Source organism: Callorhinus ursinus, unplaced genomic scaffold (assembly GCF_003265705.2).
Source record: "Callorhinus ursinus isolate GAN/ISIS: 27379988/994484 unplaced genomic scaffold, GSC_fseal_2.0 scaffold18, whole genome shotgun sequence".
NCBI lineage: Eukaryota > Metazoa > Chordata > Mammalia > Carnivora > Otariidae > Callorhinus > Callorhinus ursinus.
Genome location: NW_027397080.1, coordinates 21757272 through 21776752, shown reverse-complemented (window position 1 = coordinate 21776752; position 19481 = coordinate 21757272). Strand labels below are relative to the sequence as shown.

Below are 19481 nucleotides of genomic sequence, written 5' to 3'. Positions count from 1 at the left end.
TTCTTAGAAGTCTCTGTGGTTGTAACCTTATTCAAATTATATAAAAAAAAGTGCTTGGCATATATTCCTCTACGGAAGAAATCTGGGTTCTTGCTCAAAAAAAAAATAAGTGCATCTTATTTTTATTTTTTAAATATTTATTTTTATTTATTTTTGAGAGAGAGCGAGCACACAAGTGGCAGGGGCAGAGGTAGAGAATCTCAAGCAGACTCCATGCTGAGCACAAAGCCTGATGCGGGGCTGGATCTTAAGACCCTGAGATCACAACCTGAGCCAAAATCAAGAGAGGATGCTTAACCGCCTGGGTCACCAAGGTGCTGCTGATGCACCCTATTTTTAAAAAGCAAAATAGAATTGAAGTTATTCAGCAGATGATTTTTGACCACAATAGTTTCATATATATCAAACAAAAATCAATTTCTTGGGGTGCCTGGGTGGCTCAGTTGGTTGCGCATCTGACTCTTGGTTTTAGCTCAGATCATGATCTCAGGGTCTTGGGATGAAGCCCCGCAACAGGCTTCTTGCTCCGCGCAGAGTCTGCTTGGGATTCTCTTCTCTCTATCCCTCTGACCCTACCCTGCATGTACTCTCTCTCTAAATAATTAAATAAAATCTTTAAAAAAAAATTTCTTGAGGACCATATCTGAACCACCAAAATTCCCTGAGGCACTTCTCCATGAACTTTATGTCTTCCTTTACCATTAAGGGTAAGCACTCTAAAAAACAAGCCTTTGCAAGAAGCATTCAGAGGAAACAGACATTCTAAGTGAAAAATTCATGCTAGGAGAGCAAAAAATAGAGGCTCTGTTGAACTCATTCAACAGAGGATTGTATAAAAGAACGTCATATACAAAAGCAAGTGGTTACCCCAATTGATTCATAAAATTGTTTTTTCAAAAAATTAAAGTTAACAAATCCTACTTTCTTACATAAGTAAAATATTATAACAGGTATACTACTAGTCAATTTTCTTCTAACATACATCAGATCATGGGGAAAAGACAAAATTTTTAAATGTTGTCAAAAGAAACAGATGGTTTTTAGGACCTGCTTCCATAATGAAAACAAAAAGTTTATGCAAACACAAACTTGAAAACACACACACACACACACACACACACACACACACACCCCTCCTGCTTCCATAATGAAAACAAAAAGTTTATGCAAACACAAACTTGAAAACACACACACACACACACACACACACACACACACACACACACACACACACACACACACACACACACCCCCCTCTGTGTGCACATGTGCTTTCTCTACTCGCCCAACAGGAAAACACAGTATGGAAACCATCAAATGCAAGACAGACATAAAAATTTCAAGAAAATAAAGGCTTAAATAATTTCTTTTTAAAACATGGCACAGAGTGAGCATCTTTTAAAGTCTGAGAAAAAACAGATCCCCCAAGGTTGAATCACGAATCAACAACCTTACTTTTTCTTATTCTATTCTATTGTAGTCTTACTTATAATGACCTTGCAATGACACCTTCTAATTAAGTATAGATCATCAAGATCTTTAATAATTTGGCATGAGAGGGGCGCCTGGGTGGCTTAGTTGTTAAGCATCTGCCTTCGGCTCGGGTCATGATCCCCTGGGATCAAGCCCTGCATCAGGGCTCCCTGCTTGGTGGGGAGCCTCCTTCTCCCTCTCCCACTCCCCCTGCCTGTGTTCCCTATCTCGCTGTCAAAAAATAAATAAAACCTTTAAAAAAAAATAATTTGGCATCACAGTCTGTCGATGGTACTTAAACTTATTCAAGAGCAGCATAACTACATTATACAATCATAGGGAGCTCTTTTTTCAGAGCTTATAAAATAAAGTATTATTTTGGAGAAAAAATGTATCAGGCCCTCTTCTCTGTACCTAAAATCAGCAAAATAAAATCTACTGGATATAACTAGAGAATGTATTACCTGGAAAGTTAATTTCTAACTGGAAAAAGAAGTATAAAGAAACTTGGTTCCATAAACAACAAACCATAATTTAGAGAACACAAAATCACTGAGGTGTCTGAGGAACACTGTTAGAAGGATATTTTTCAAGGGAATCACAAAATTAGCTGCACTAAGTATTTATGATGATTATTTTTCTTTTAGCTGGATGACACTCTATTAAACTAGTTTGTAACTGTCTAACAGTTCCTAAACTGTTTACTAAGAAAACCAGATTAAAGAAAATACCTTCTTGGCTGGACTGTCAAAGGTTAAACTTTTATAGGAAGCTGTTAAAAAAAGAATTTAGTTGATAAAACTGCCTATTCAACTCATGAGTTTTTAAAGCGCCAGAAAGTCAGACCAGACATCTATGTGTGTAATAACTGATGAAATATCCTAAAATTTTAAAACAAATTTTAAGATGCCTTGACCAGCAATTTTAAAATGAATCACCCTGCACGTTACCCTTCTAGGCTATAATTTATAGAATTTGATAAAATATTTGCAATGATATAATAACCTAATATATAACCTAAAATATGCTAATATCCAAAACACATTGTTTTAAAGGCTGTGAAAAATCTAGTAAGAAAAGGAGAGCCTGAGGATCAGTGAAAAAAAGATAATAACACCCAGTATATACTAAACTACTCTAGTAAATGTTCAACTATAGGAAAGACGAGAAATTGGATTTCTGGGGGGAAAAAAAGGTCTGTGTGTAAACAAATTCTTTTTTATTATACTTTTAAACTATAAGGTTAAGAAGAAAGTGATTGATTCAGAATAAGTCAAAAGAGTTCCCATGTATGAAGAATAACAATCTGAAGCAGGTTTTAGCCAACTGTGGCTCATGGGCCAAATCTCACTCATCCCATTTCTGTACAGTGTGCAAGGCAAGCACAGTTTCTGCATTTGTAGTCACTGAAAAAATTCCAAAGAAGAATATTTTATGACACATGAATATTATATGAAATTCAAATTTCAATGTCCATCAATGAAGTTTTACTGGAATATAGTCACAATCATTCATTTACACACTGTCTATGGCGGTGTTTGGGCTATAGCAACAGAGCGGAGAAATTGTTACAGGAAATGTTGGCCAACCCCTGACCTAAAGAAGAGGATGAATATTTGCAGCAGTGGCGGCCTACCCATTTAATATTCAATAATGCTTAGAAATCTAGCAAAGGAATAAGAAGTATAACAGAAGAAAATGAATAAAAAATAGCGGAATCAAAAGAGAAACCAGTTTACGAAGCTCTTACAGCCATACCAGGAATGTATGAGATTCCCCTCCCTCTGGAAGGTATTTTATTCTCTGTAGGAGCAACATTTTCTTGTTCAGCTGCAAGACAAGTGCAGCAACTATTTGCACCTCTATAACTTCCTGCCAATTCTTACCCCGTGATAACCACAATGAAATCACTTCCATGAAACATTTTAGTGGTTGCTATGGGACTAACTGTGACATCAGTAGAGCACCATGTAAGAGCAGTGACAGGACGGGGAAGTAACAAAGGGGTACTGTGAACTGCTTGGAAAGGGTAAGAATTAAAACTAGAGAGAAAAGCCTTTTGAAATAATGCATTTAAAGTCACTTTAAAATATTCTGTATATTCTGTTATCATCTTATGTATCTAATAAAAATTATTTTAATAAAGTAGACGTTAAGAGTTCAAAAAGAAAAAAGCAACATACATATTTTTTAGATTACCCTTCATTTATAAACTTCAGAACATAGCACTAAGGATACTGAGATTATAGACTATGAAACTGATAGGACACTCCTTAGGAGTAACTCTACCCTTGTTTCTTCTTTACATGGTCTCCTGTCGTGCTGTAACCTACAGCAAAATCTGGCATGGTTTAGTTCAAACAGACAAATCATATGTGAAAAGTTATGTTACTGGGATGCAGTTAAAAGATGAATTTCCCTAAAATGTACTTGATGATTTCTACCAACCACCACTGCTACTATTTGAAAAAACTTTCCATTTTTCTTTACCAGAGTAGTTTTTCCATCTAGCTAACAGAAGGAAAAATTCAATTGAGGGGGTTGGGGGATTAACCAAAAATTAAGCAGTAACTTAGTTTTGCCATTTTAGAAGAGGAATTTTGAAAGAGAGACAAGAATCTGATGAAATTGAATATGGTATCAAAAATCTTTTTAAAATTCTGTAGGTGGACCAAAACAATCAGACTGAGCTTGATATATCACGTTTTGTTTGAAAAACAGTACCTCAAAAAAGTGATATAAACCCACACGTGTCTTAGGAAATGGCACCACTACTCTGAAGATAAGCTAAAGAGATTTACTTTGCCCCTTACCTCCACTTCTGCCTCTAATACCTCTTCAGTGGTTCGGGTCCGGTCTTTTGGTTTCTTCCACATCTTTGGTGCAATTACAGCTGTCTGAGCTGAAATACAAGATCAGGGCCATTACTTCCGACTGCAAAGTCATGTTTGCAAATACCGAGTCTAAAATGATACCTGTATTCAAATTTAGCAGAACCCAAGAGGGCTTCACCCATATGGAAGAAACAGCTGAATGATGAAGTGAACAACTGTGTGGTTGTGGCCCAGAGATTGCACTGGCACATGTCTTAGGCACAGACTGTTCACATCAGCACATACAGCCTTCCAACCAGTGTCCTAGGTTCCTCCTATTTCATGGTTAGGACACATAATTCAGTATGTGGTATCTATCCAAGAAATTGGCCCACCAGCCAATTCTAGACTTGGGTCTGCTTCTATTATTAATTAATTATGTGATCTAAAGCAACTCACACTTCTCAGGCACCTGCATATTTAACTATAAAGAGGGGAGTGAGATTAGGTGATATCTAAGGTTCCTTTAAGCTACAAAAAATATCAAATTCCAGCTTCTGTTTTTTAAAGCTTTCTAGACAATAAAAGAACACTCTAAGATTTCATTAGCTAGGCAGCACTTCTACAACATTCAGTTCTCATTTCAGATCAATATTATCAGTCTAGTCGTTCATACAGCTGGGGAGAAAAGAAAGATAACCTAATTTTCACTGATTATATTGTATCAGAAGTTCTAGATGGAAAATTAAGCCTACAAAGGATTTTTATTCATTTGGCTTGCAAATTCCACAAAATCATTCAACATTTGGATGTACAATTTAAAGACTAAACATCAGATAGCAAATAGAATATTTTAAAAGGATCCTATAGAAGTTAACGCATGAGTCAACAGATAGAAGGTATGACAGGCAGATGGGTAGGGAGAAGAGTCAAAGAAAGGCCACTTAACAAATAGAGACATTATCAAAAGTGAATAAACAAAAAGCTGAAGGTACCCTGTACTATTTCCCTACAGAAATATAAGATCACTCATTAAGCAAAACGAACTAATCTCTCTGGACAGCCTACTCTTTTTCAGAAGAACAGCAGAATATGAACACTTACACTGTTCTGGGGAACAAGGAAAAGGAAACATTTAACATTCTTCTCAAAATTACTGCAACATCATAAAAAATACCCTTGTAAATTTCCTTTGTTACACACACCTCAATTTTTTTTTTTTTTAAATCCTTCCCCTCACAGACCCTAATGAACAAGAAAACATTTGACCACTGTTATTCTTCTTTGGTGACCTACTCAAAGTAAACTATTTTCCCAAAATATGGAATTAAAATTGTGGTAACCATGCATGGGTTTAAATTTTCTACCGCTTCACAGTCTTCTATTGAATATGTATATTCATGTGTGTGTGTGTGTATGTATGTATGTATGTATGTAGTGGTCTCTTTTCATTTTTTATGGATCTTCTGATTTTATATAACCAGTCTGTTTTATGTGCATCTCTCCAAAATGTGATTAATTCTGATTCCACAGCAGAACTCTTTTTAAGAGTTAGAGCTTAGGAAACACGTACATTTTATTTTAAATTTTATTTCATGTATGCATAAATTTAGCTCTAAATTCCATTCATAGAAAAGGGGAAGACCACTTTCTGGAGGATTCTTTCATATCAAATATACACTCAGGAGTGGTTTCCTCTAAACAACAAAAACCAAAGATGTGGATAAACTTTATTTTTCAAGAATATATCAACCATACCCACAACCGAAAACCATAAAAACAAAAACAAAATTTCTTCCATGGACAACATAACATGCTTTTTAAAAAAGAGCTACTTATGCAGCAGAAATTCTTACTCTGTTTAAGGGGCTATTTAAAGTTCTGATTTAAAGCAGTAATTCACAAAATGAAGTAAGAGAAAACACACACTTCCTTAGGAGATATACAAAATTTTGAAAACCTGAACACAGATACATACATACCTAGTGTCTGAAGAGATCTGGATATACATCCCCTCTCCTACCATTACTGAAGGAGAGGTGCACTAAACTTTGGGTGTGCTATAGTGGGGAGGAGGGAAGAGTGGGGAGGAAGACAGAGACATCAACTCTGATTTACAGGACAATTAATCCTGAATTAGCTAGAATAAGAGAATTACATTTAAGACACTGTCTCAGATTTGTTCTTTCTTTTCTAGTCCATTCCCAATGCCTATGCCTTAGATTAGGCCCATATTACCGCACTGATGTTACTGTAAGATGGTCTCTTAACTGTCTCTGATTCTTACTTTAAGGTATCATATACAATACTGATGAATGGCCTTTACAAATAACTGATCTGACTGGGTTATTCTTCTATTGAAAATATTCTTTAAGGCACCATACACCATGCCAAGCAGAGTTCCTTACACAAAGTGGGCACTTAAATTTGCTGACTAAAGAAATAATAGCAGCTCTATGTGAAAGATGTAATACGGACACCCCAAGACAAAGACACGGATTCTTTTCCCCCTTGTCTTGAATGAAAGCACCACAGGACAAGGGACAATCTCTGTATGAGATTCATAATTATCTGAATTTAGAGATACCTAAAGCAGCTTCCCTTACCCCTCATAAAAACGCAACTCCTATAGGCACATTTAATTTCTACTACTTTAAAATACAAAATAAGGAAACATAAACAAAAAAGCAATACTATGATTTCAAGACTTCTGCAAATTTTTACATTATTGGCAGAAAAATGATGTTTTCCTTGAGTGCTCTTGTTAGGAAATGACCAATATATAAATTCAGAAAAATACTGGGGACACAGAGAAGTTTAATGATTGGGTTTTAGAAGATTCTTTGTCTTTTCTCTGACAGAGGTTTTAGAATTTATGCTAAGACTGTATCAAGTTAGAAATGTTCCCATTTTCAACTCTCCCCCCTGGAATGGAACACAGACTCCAGAAAATTGTGCCCTATCAAAACTATTGTAACTGGTAACGACTCTTTTAAAAAAGAAAGCACAATGCAATACATTTTAATGACATCTGGTAAAGGCCTGACAAGTCATTCCTGTAAGTAGAGGAGTCCCTTGTTTTTCATTTACTTTTTATATGACCTCTATTGGAGTCAAGCTTTTAATCTTGCAAATTAAAAGCTAACAACTAACCCTGTGCAACTCAGGAGGTAAGTGCTGGGCTTGGAGAAAGGGGGCTAATAGAGAAGATTCATAAGTTGACTGAATTTTATTAAACCCATGTAACTTTGCACAGTCTTCCCTGAAGCCTGACGTAATTAGAATACTGAGAAAAACTATTATGTAAAATGGTAGATCACATAAGAAGAATCAATAGCAGCTAAGAGACAGAGGCAGAATGCATCCTGAAGAGCTATGGTGTGTAAAACATGATCTAGAACGTACACTGCCTCTTCTTTGCAGGCGTATAAGGGCTAAAGAAAGTCCAAGTAGTTAAGCCCTGGTTACTAATTTGAACTCCTGACTCTAAGAGATGTCAGAAATAGTGTATAATAAGTGGAAGAATGACACACATGCCTCCTATCACTAGCATAATGCTATTTCTTTCTTTTTTTTAAAAAAAGATTTATTTATTTATCTGACAGAGAGAGACACAGTGAGAGAGGGAACACAGCAGGGGGGAGTGGGAGAGGGAGAAGCAGACTCCCCGCTGAGCAGGGAGCCTGATGTGGGGCTCAATCCCCGGACCCTGGGATTATGACCTGAGCTGAAGGCAGACACTTTTATTTTTTTTTAAAGATTTTATTTATTTATTTGACAGAGAGAGACACAGCGAGAGAAGGAACACAAGCAGGGGGAGTGGGAGAGGGAGAAGCAGGCTTCCCGCTGAGCAGGGAGCCCGATGCGGGGCTCGATCCCAGGACCCTGGGACCATGACCTAAGCCGAAGGCAGACGCTTAACGACTGAGCCACCCAGGTGCCCCCACAATGCTATTTCTGTATCTAGATTATTCTTTCTTCTCCTAGTCCTGCCAGTCACAATTCCTATATATACACAGACTATCATTCACCTTAAGACTTAGAAAAATTCCCCAAAATGGGGAGGGGGAGCTTGGAGGGTAGAAATTTAGTATAAAAGGATGGAAATGGTTAGCTTCCTTAAATATTTTCCAAAATGCAGGGTTTTATAAGAAAAACATTTATAACCTTTCTCTTTTAATTTTTAACTTTTACAGTAGGCTTCACACCCAACGTTGGGCTTGAACTCATGACTCAGAAATCAAGAGTCACACATTCTACCAACGGAGCCAGCCAGGTGCCACACATGTATTTTTTTCTAATCATAAAAGTAAGATATGCCCATTGAGGAACACTTATAAAATTTAGACAGATATAAAGTTGGAAAAAATATCTTATCTCTGAGATATTGTGAATATTTTGCCTGAATTTCTTGCCAGCATTTAAAAAACACAATATGTACACTATATATTTTTATAATCTTTTTTATTTTTTAAAGATTTATTTATTTATTTGACAGAGAGACAGAGTGAGAGAGAGGGAACACAAGCAGGGAGAGTGGGAGAGGAGAAGCAGGCTTCCCGCTGAGCAGGGAGCCCGATGCGGGGCTCGATCCCAGGACCCTGGGATCATGACCTGAGCCGAAGGCAAACGCTTAAGGACTGAGCCACCCAGGCGCCCCTAATCTTTGTTTTTCTAAAACTGAACTGCAAACAAGAATGTAAACCTTTATAGTTTTGATCTTTCCATAGGAACTGCCCTAACAAATCAACTTAGTCAAAATCCCTGTATGTTCAATCTACTACATTTTTGTTAAGGAAGGAAAAGAAAAGTTCACAGGTTGGTATTTGAAAGAAAGTAAATCATGAAAGATAAAATAACAGGCAGTAAAGAACTATAAAAGGGTTAGATGTACATGACTTTTATTAAGTCACTTTAGTCAAAAATAAGCAGGAAGAAAGAAAAACTTCCTGACTGGTCTGTAGGAAGTCCACCGTAAGATGGAACTACACGGCTGAAGTGTCAATCAACTGACCAGGACCAAGTCGCAGCAAAGATTTTTATGAGCTGCTTCTAGTAGCAAAGATTTGGCTTTGGGCTAGTTAGAGTAGGCTAAGGGCTTAAAAATAGATTAGGTTAAGAAAGAGAAAAGGCAACATAAAGAATTATACCTGTATTACATTTATTAACCATGTAAAATACTTACGTAAAGTCTGGAAAGAAATGAGGAAAAGTTTAATGTTAAGACTCAGACTACGATATTTGAACAATGGGATTTCCTCTGTTCTTCAATATTTGTAACAATTTAAAATTTGAAGAAATGAAAGAGTCAAGCTTTTAAAACTGATTTTTACTAATTGTTTCAATCTTGTTTTATCTTATATGACTGAAGTGGAGGTATTTTGTTCTAGATTTTAGGACCGCTCTTTATAAAAATACTACTGAAATAAATTTTAAGAACCGTTAATCTTCTCTTTTCAGGACGCCTGGGTTGCTCAGTCAGCTAAGTGTCTGCCTTCGGCTCAGGTCATGATCCCAGGGTCCTGGGAATCAGCCCTGCATTAGGCTCCTTGCACAGCAGGGAGTGTGCTTGTCCCTCTGTTTGCCACTCCCTCTGCTTGTGCGCACTCTCTCTCTCTGACAAATAAATAAAATCTAAAAAAAAAAAACAAACTGTTAATCTTACCAAAGATGTTAGAATTTTACATATGGTTTTTGATCTACAGTGGACTTGGAGAACTCATGGAGCTCTTCAACAGCATTTGTTTTACACCAGAAAGTGGAAGCATCATCATTCCACAGAGATTAAAAGAATGTGAAAGAGGTAATTACATAGGAGAGGTAAACTTTTAGTCCCAACATATTCCACTAGCTATGCAATATAAATCTGAAAACAACTTTTACTGAAGATACCATGTTGGTAAACTTGCTTCTCTTTCCTAGATCACTTCTTCTTTATTATTTATTTCTTCAGTAGTCAAGTAAGTGCCCAGTAAACTATTAAGGGTTAATAAAATTTCATTTTTTTTTCTGGTGCCAAAAAGGGAAAAGACCTCTTCTGCTTCCCCTTTTCTTAGATCTTTGCCTAGAGAAAGCTTGTAATTGTAAATCCTTCCTCTATCCATCTGATATATGTGTAAATCTTTTTAAATGCTAAAGAAGACTCTTGGCAGCTTTATAACTCAGGAATGACTTTCTTAAGAGTCTGGGAGCCAGGGACGCCTGAGTGGCTCAGTCGTTAAGCGTCTGCCTTTGGCTCAGATCATGATCCCAGAGTCCTGGGATCGAGCCCCACATCGGGCTCCATCACAGGGTCCTGGGATCGAGCCCCACATTGGGCTCCCTGCTTGGCGGGAAGCCTGCTTCTCCCCCTTCCACTCCCCGTGTTCCCTCTCTTGCTGTGTCTCTCTCTGTCAAATAAATAAATAAAATCTTAAAAAAAAAAAAAAGAGTCTGGGAGCCATCTCTTCTTGTAATCATAGGAGTTTCCTCCAGGCAACCACCTGCTTATCATAAACATGCAAAGTTTAATTTCTCCTCTGGATAAAGGCAAATGACTAACACAGATGGACACCCCAACTACAAGGAGAATTTCCAGGGAACTAGATACAGCAGCAATGGTGCTGGTATAGTCTTGCTACATGAGGACAAATTATCTTGAGAACAAGTATGTACACACATGTAATGAATGTACATGTATGAACATGTATGTAATGAATTGTATTTGCCTGGCTTTAGGAAAGCGTGAGATTTCCTTCTGTCTGTAATCTCATTAGTGAGTTGCATGTAATGTTCACTTAGTGCTTATTCAATAATAAAACTATTTTCTTTCTTTCCTGTATTTGTGAAGAGCATTTTCTGGTTTGGCAGGAGGTTTTAATTTTTTCCCCATGATCCAGTAACAAGAATGAGATGGTCCAGGAGTGCCTAAATGGCACGAATCAGCTGAAGATCTTGTGGCCACATAATACCCAGATAAGAGACCCTGAATTATAACACGTGTTCCTTCTAGTTCTCTATTCTTTTGGAATATAACATGAACTCTTTAGCTCTAAGATTTAAGATGAGTGTGTCCAGAGTCTGAGTCTCTGGACTAAAGAGACACAACACTATGAAGACTTATTAAGAATAGATACTTCACTACTGGTAAGGGAAGGGCCTCCTTACATTGTCACAGAGTTGTATATAAAGAGTAGAATGTTCCAATAATGGAGCTTCCAGAGTTCCCACACTTAAGACCCAGTTCTAATCTCATCTCTTTCCTATCATTTTTTCACATGTTATTTCCCTTTTTAAGATCCTGGTTTTTAATTCCTAGAAGTTGGCATTATATCATACTAATTACAATATATTCAAGAATTTTATCTAAAGTTTCTTGAGGCTGGGGATCCTAATCTTTTTGTTCTTCCATAGATCCTTATGAGAACCTAGGAAAATCTGATGATTTTTCTAAGAACCTGGGGCAGAGCAAAGAAAAAACTCAGTTGAGAGAAGGTAAGTTTTTACAATGGAGATGTACATGAACTAGAAAAACTAAGAATGGTGATAAGTAAGACTGATGGGTCACTGAGAGATGTCAACCTAAAAAAACACTAAGGAGTAAGTCTGTCATTGTTTTCCAGCATCTTTTCAGGAGTTACTATTTGAAATGTATGGATGGCGTGTTGATTATGCTTCTCATCGTATGTTAAAATACTCTATGACTTCTTCACATAAGGTTAAATAGTATAAACTAGTCTGCTCAGGGTCTAGCGCTGGAACCAAAAAAGAAAACAAAATGAGGATTCTAGACAGAATTCCACCAAAAACATACATCTTTAACAAAAAAATTTTTACTTCCATGTTGAATCACTACGTTGTACATCTGAAACTAATATAACATTGTATGCTAACTAACCGGAATTAAAATAAAAATGTAAAGTTGAAAAATTTTTTTTACTTCCAGCTTTAACACTACACATTGTGAAGGTAAGAGTCAACCTGTTGGTTTGTTCTTTTTTTTTTTATTTTGGTTTGTTAATACTTTCAATGTTCTCAATAATTACATTTTTCATTGTATTCGTCTTTTTTCCTAAGTGTTTTGTTTTCTATTTTTTAAATTTCCCCTATTATCTTTATTATTTCCGTTGGGTTTAATTTGTTCTTTTTTTAAAAAAAAATCTCAGCTTTGTTGAGCTATAACTGACACATAAAATAATAAGACATTTAGAGTACACATTGTGGTGATCTGATATATGCACACATTGTGCAAAGACTCCCTCCACCTAGTTCATTAACACATCTATCATCTCATATATATTTGGGGGGGTGGTAAGAACATTTAAGTTCTTTTCTCTTTGCAAATTTCCATTACACAGAATGGTGCTGTCAACTATAGTCACCATGTTTTACAGTAGATCTCAGATTTTATTCATCTTACATAATTTATTTGAACAGTTTCTTCACATGGAGGCTGAGATCACTAACTTGAGACCATTTTTCTTTTTTTTTTTAAGATTGTATTTATTTATTTGACAGAGAAAGAGACACAGTGAAAGAGAGAGCACAAGCAGGGGGAGTGGGAGAGGGAGAAGCAGGCTTCCCGCCTAGCAGGGAGCCTGATACGGGGCTCGATCCCAGGACCCTGAGATCATGACCTGAGCCGAAGGCAGACGCTTAATGACTGAGCCACCACATATATCTAAATATGTGCATTCAGAGGTCTAAACTGCCACCTAAATACTACATTAGCAGAGTGGTACGCAGAACAATGTACTGCCAAAGATGTCCATGTCCCAATCCCTGCACCCTTGTAATAGGCTACCTTACTTGACAAAAGTGACCTTGCAGATGTGATTAACTTAAGGGATCTCAAGGGAGGGAGACTCTTTTTTTTAAATTCTTTTAACTTTTTTTAAAGATTTTATTTATTCATTTGAGACACAGAGATAGAGAGAGAGCGAGCATGAACAGGGAGAGAGGCAAAGGGAGAGGGAGAAGCAGGCTCCCCACCGAGCCAGGAGCCCGACTGGGGCTTGATCCCAGGACCCCGGGACCATGACCCGAGCCGAAGGCAGACACTCAACCATCTGAGCCACCCATGCGCCCCAAGGGAGGGAGACTCTTATCCTGAATTAACCTAGCAGGCCCAATGTGATCAAAAGGGTCCATACAATTGGGAGGGAAGCAAGAGAATCAGAGACATCTGAAGATGTTATGGTGCTGGCTTTGAACAGGAAGGAAAGGCCAGAGCCCAGGGGAAAGTAGGTAGTCTCTAAAAGATGGAAAAAGCAAGGGAACAGATTCTCTCCCAAAAAATACATTTTTGTTGCTACCTCAAGTTTAGTCCAATGAAACTGATTCTGGACTTCTGACCTCCCAAACTGTGACATAATAAATTTGTGTTGTTTTCAGGCACCAGGTTTGTGGTGATTTGTTACAGCAGCAAGAGGAAATGAATACAAGCACAAATTTTTATTTGGGTTTTATTTCCATGCAACTGAAAATACTTTATAATTTCCCTTTGATTTCCTCTTTTACCCTTGGGTTATACAGAATTTAGTGTCTGAATATTTGGGGGATTTTCCAGAGATGTTTATCTTACTGATTTCCAATTTAATTGCATTGTGGTCAGAGAACATACCTGCTTTGATTTGAACCCTCTGAAATTAAAACTTGTTTATAAGTCACAATACGGTCAATCTTGGTAAATTTGACAACTGCACTCATGTATCTGTTGAGTATTTTGTGTCAATTAGGTCAAGTTGGTTGACTGTGCTACTGAATTCTTCTATAGCCTTACTAATTTCTATCTACTATTTCTATCAATTATGTTTCTCTAATTAGGTCATGGATGTCACTACTTTTTGAACATGTGAAATGCAGTTATAATAACTGTACTTAATAACTATTTTGTCTGCTAATTCTAACAGCTTTGTCAGTTACAAATCAGTTTTGACTCATTTTCTTCTCATTATGGGACCTATTTTTCCCATGGCTTCATCAGTCAGTTCTACTAATCATTTGAGAAAGAAATACTATCAATTCTATACAAACTTTTCTAGAATACTTAATAGTAGGGACTACTTACCAACTCATTCTATGAGGTCAACATTACCCAGATGCCCAAATATGAAAATTATCAGAAAATCACAAGCCAATATCCCTCATGAACTTAAGATGCAAAAAAAACCTAAATTGTAGCAAACCAAATTCAATAATGTAAAAACAAACAAATAAAACCTACCTCAGAGACAAATTTTATTTCAGGAAAGCAAAGTTGGTCTATTATTTAAATATCAAGTAATATAAAGCAAGTAGTTAACAAAAGAAACCATGACCGTCTCAAAATGTTTAAGAAAAACATTCAATAAAATCCAATTTCTATCCCTGATTGAAATAATGAATCTCTCAAAAAATTAGGAATAAAAAAGAATTTCCTTGACCAGACAATTCAAAAACCTACAGCTAACATCGTACTTAATGGTAAAAGATTGAATGCTTTCTTTCTGAGATTGGAACCAAGAATGTTTACTTTCATCATTTCCAGTCATTATTATACTGAAGGTACTAAGCTAGGGCAGTAAGAAAAAGAAATAAAATTCTACTTCACTTATCTTTGTTCAGGAATGACAAAAGCACTTACATAGAAAATCCAAAGAAATCTCTATAAAAAAATGCTAATAAAACTAGTAAATGAATTTTAGCAAGATTGCAATATAACAGACTGAAAAAAAAACCTCTATTGTACTTCCATATACTAGTAATGAAAAATTAAAAATTGAAAGGAAAAATACCATCTATAACAGCATCTAAAGATATAAATTTGACAAAATTAAAAAAGACTTGTACATTAAAACCTTCAAAACATTGCTGAGGGAATTAAAGAAGACAAATTGTGAAAATATGCTGTGTTCATGGGTCAGAAGATTCAATATTGTAAGATGTCAATTCTATCTATAGTATTCAACACAAACCCAATCAAATTCCCATAGGCTTTTTTTTTTTTTTCATATATGCTCTATGCCCAACACGGGACTTAAACGACATCAAGAGTACATGCTCTACCAACTGAGTTAGCCAGGAGCCCCAACCAACAGGCTTTTTTGTAGAAAATATTTGTAGAGAAAACTGATTCTAAAACTAACATAGTTAACTGTACTGGAATTAAGATAAAAAACTTAATAAAAATGCAAAAAATTAAATTAAATTAAATTAAATTGCCATAAAAAAGCGAAAGACCTAGAATGGCCAAAACAATTTTGAAAAAGAAGAATAAAGTTAGAGGACTTAATACTATCTCATTACAAGAATTATTACAAGCCTCAGAAATCATGACAGTGTGGTACTGGCATCAAGAAAGACAACTAGATCAATGGAAAAATAGAGAATCCAGAAATAGACCCACATATAATATATATAACACATTTTGGGAAAAGGTATTAAGAAAATTCAACAGAGACAGGACAGCCTGAATTCTCACACAATGCTGGTGGGGATGTAAAATGGCACAAATATCTGGAAAATGGTTTGCAGTTAATTCAAAGCTTAAAACATACATTTACATGGAACCAAGCCATCTTACTCTTATGTATTTACTCAAGAGAAATGACAAAATATATCCATAAAAAGACTTGTACACAGATGTTCACAGAACTTTGCTCTAAGAGCTCCAAATTGGAAACAACTCTAATATCCACCAATAGGTGAACAAATTGTGGTACATCCATAGTATATCAGTAATTTTTATGAGCTACTAACATATGCAACAATATGGACAGATCTATTGAGTAAAAAAGCCAGATCAGTTTATGCTTTCTCATTTCATTTATATGACATTCTAATAAATCTATAATGACAGAAAGCCGATCAATGCTTGCCTTTGGAATGGAGTGAGGGTACTGCAGCTCAGAGGGATTTATAAAGAGGTAGGAGGAAACTTTTTGGGGTGATAATTATGTTTATTACCTTGATGGTAGTAATAATTTCATGAGCATATATACAGACATCAAAATTGATACAAGACTTTAAATATATACATGTTAACTTTATTTTAAAGGTGTTAAAATGGCCCCGGTGGTTTTTTAAAAAAATTAAAACATAAGTATACCCATGTATCTATTATAAACCTGCTAAAAAATGATAGTATTTTTTAAAGACTATGAAATAGCTTGTATAGTATTCTTCCATTTATGAAAAGAAATATGTATCTGTACATCCAAGTAATGGGACTCCAAGGCCTCTTTTTTCTTCCTGTTGTTGCTTTTTAATCTATTTTCCTTTTTTAAATGACAAAACTATCAATTGAAACAAATATAAAGGTAATAACCCCCTTCCCCAAGTAACTAATTCTAGTGGCCTGAGGTAAACAACATTAACACTCTTTGGTATACAGTTGGCTACCCCTTAATGACTCATACAAATAATCATAATCAAATACATGTTTATTTTAAATAGAAAAATGGAGTCATACTAAAGTTATTTTGCAAAATGCTTTATTTTTCCTTAATTTATTATGAAAATCTCTCCAGGTTATCACACAGTTCTATCTCATTCATGTATTAGCTGCATAATATTCCAGAGTAGATATGTACAATTCCTCTTGAAAGATATTTTGCTATTTTCTTGCCAGATTTAATTCCAGGATGGTAAAAGTAACTCTTGCACAAATACATGAGTGTTGTATTTCTTCCCTTCTCACAGATACTTGATATTATAGCTAAAAAATGGTATTTCCCATTCAATAATGGATGGGCATCTTTTATTTTCTTTCTTTCTCATGGGGGGAATAGCATTCTTTCCTATGAATTTTTATTTTTATTATTTACTCAATCTTCTATTAGATTGTTGCTTTTTTTTCTTTTTTTAATTCACAGGTACTCTGCAGACAGGTTAACCTTTTACATACCACCCACTGTCCTGTTTTTGCCAAGGCAAAATTCAAAATTTTGTAATGAATACTGTCTAATGAATATGTGTTGTTTTTACAAACAATATCAACACAAAAACCATGAAAGAAAACATGCATTAATTATTCTGAAGTTAAGGCAAGGAAAAGTCTTCTTCTTTGATAATGACTCAAAAACTTATGAATATGGAACTTTAAGATCCAAAGATAATTAAATGGATTCACTTGGGGGAGCCTGGCTGGCTTGGTCAATAGAGTATGCAACTCTTGATCTAGGGGTCATGAGTTTGAGCTCCACGCTAGGTGTAGAGATTACTTAAATAAATAAAACTTAAAAAAAATAAAACGGATTCACTTGGATGAGAATAATTCTACTACTAGCAATCATCTACTTCACAATCTTTAAGACCACACATTTCTGTAGTTTCTGAAGCATATCCAAGCTACGAATTTACCTTCTACCTTGCAGGACCATTTCCTGCCCCACCGGCACTAAAAATTTTTACCACCAACACACTTAATGTGTCTTTGCTATTCTACACAATCAAAGGCATGGACACAAGTTAAGAATCCAATATTAAGAGTTTGAACCCTTTGAGGATAAAGACTGCATCTTATTGGTCTCCTCTGTATATCCACCATTTAACATAGCACCTAGTCCATAGTAGATGCTCACTGAAAATCTGTTAAGGAATAAATGCCCTGCAAGCAAAATTCAATCCAAAGTTAATGTCTCTGTCTACAACAATAAACACTGGTTCAGTCTCCTTCTGTGCGATAGGAAGTATTATATTATTCCATTTCGGAGATGAGGAAACTGAAATACAGAGAGGTTAACTCAATTGCCCCAACCCCAGAAACAGTAAAGGCTGGAGCTACAATTAAAACACAGATTTAACTGAAAAGCCCTTGTCTTCCCAATACAACACCCTGCCTCTTAACTCTGGCTTGTTCCTACACTTTCTCCTCTGAATTCCAACTTCATTTACATTTTGGTTAATAAGACTTTTGTTATGTAGCATGAGAGGATGTAGAGTTAAACAAGGGAGGGTACAGTGAAGAACAGTTTGTCACCAATATGGCATAGTATGTCAAGTCATGAGGAAAATAAAATGGCAAAGTGACTTTAAGGAAAAGATCTGTTCCCAAAAGTCAGAGGACAGTGCATATGCAATTCTGTCAGCAGTAAGAACAAAGATGACTCCAATAAGACCATCAACATATTTTCTAAGTGTCTGTATTGTATTTTACTGCTCTTTCTGCATTAACCTAGGCATTTCTACATTTTAACAAATGCTTTTGTATCACCGCTACCATAATCAAAATAGACTACAACTGAAGGTACGTCCAGCACAGATGAAGAAATGTCAATCACTACAGCACAAAGAGATAATTAGACAATAGACTTCAACACAAGTAGCTGTCCTTCTGTTTACTAAATGCTTTTCACCTCTAAATACAACACTAAGGCTCATTGCCTTGAATATGCAAGAAAATGGATAAAAAAACACCTTCCCATTTGATCATCAGTGAGACCACATTGCCAGTGCTTTGCAAAGTGCCCAAGACTACTGAAACCTTAATCTGGGGGAGCCACTATGAGTAATAAAACACAACCTAACAGATGTACTTCCTCATTTCCTCACCTTACCCATCCTAGATTTACACATCTGTCTCTCTGTAAGATCATGGAGCTTCCAAATATTGTGAACTGACAAAATTATATTTAGGTGTTAAGAGTCGAGGAATTATCAGAATGGAAAATTTTGTGAAGACAACCATATTGAAAAAATTGTCAACAGGTTCTTTAGCATGGTGTAGGCTGAGAAGAGAGCATCAAGGCAACAACGTAGGAATTAGCACCTACCAAACAGGTGTGAAGGACTAGCCAAAACCAAGTAAAATTAGGGAGAGATGAGGATTAACACAGAGCCTTAGCTGAAGGCTAACCCAAGAGTCTGGATCTTAGACCTTTGAAACAACAACTGTCTAAACAACTCTTGGATAGATATGTCCAGAAACTATTTTCTCTAGAAGACTTTACTAGAGAGTTTCAAAGCAGAAAGAGCTGTGATAGCTGGGGTAATAATCTGCTAGTCTATGAAACGGACTAGAAAGGCAAGGGGATCAAACAGTTAGTTCGATGGATAAAGAATGGGATGGACAGCTGGAAAGGCAAGAAAGGTCAAGTTGTATGAGGATTTACCCAGAGTGGCTCAACCGAGGCAAAAATATACAAGAACTAAGCTAACTAAGAACTAAAGAAATGCAGAGTCATTACTTCTAAAACACAGATGTCTTATGTGTTTCATCCATAAATACTAACATTG

At 36.0% G+C, this 19481-nt stretch overlaps 1 protein-coding gene across 15 annotated transcripts in view; it reads right to left on the bottom strand.

The window, feature by feature from the left end:
* The window catches only part of EIF4G3 (eukaryotic translation initiation factor 4 gamma 3), a 335019-nt gene that overhangs the window by 78357 nt on the left and 237181 nt on the right, over positions 1-19481 (bottom strand). For all 15 annotated transcript variants that reach the window (XM_073903228.1, XM_073903230.1, XM_025856155.2 and 12 more), the window contains one exon: positions 4287-4375. In XM_073903228.1, coding sequence (XP_073759329.1) covers positions 4287-4375 — 89 coding nt within the window. The remainder of the gene's footprint in view (positions 1-4286; positions 4376-19481) is intronic.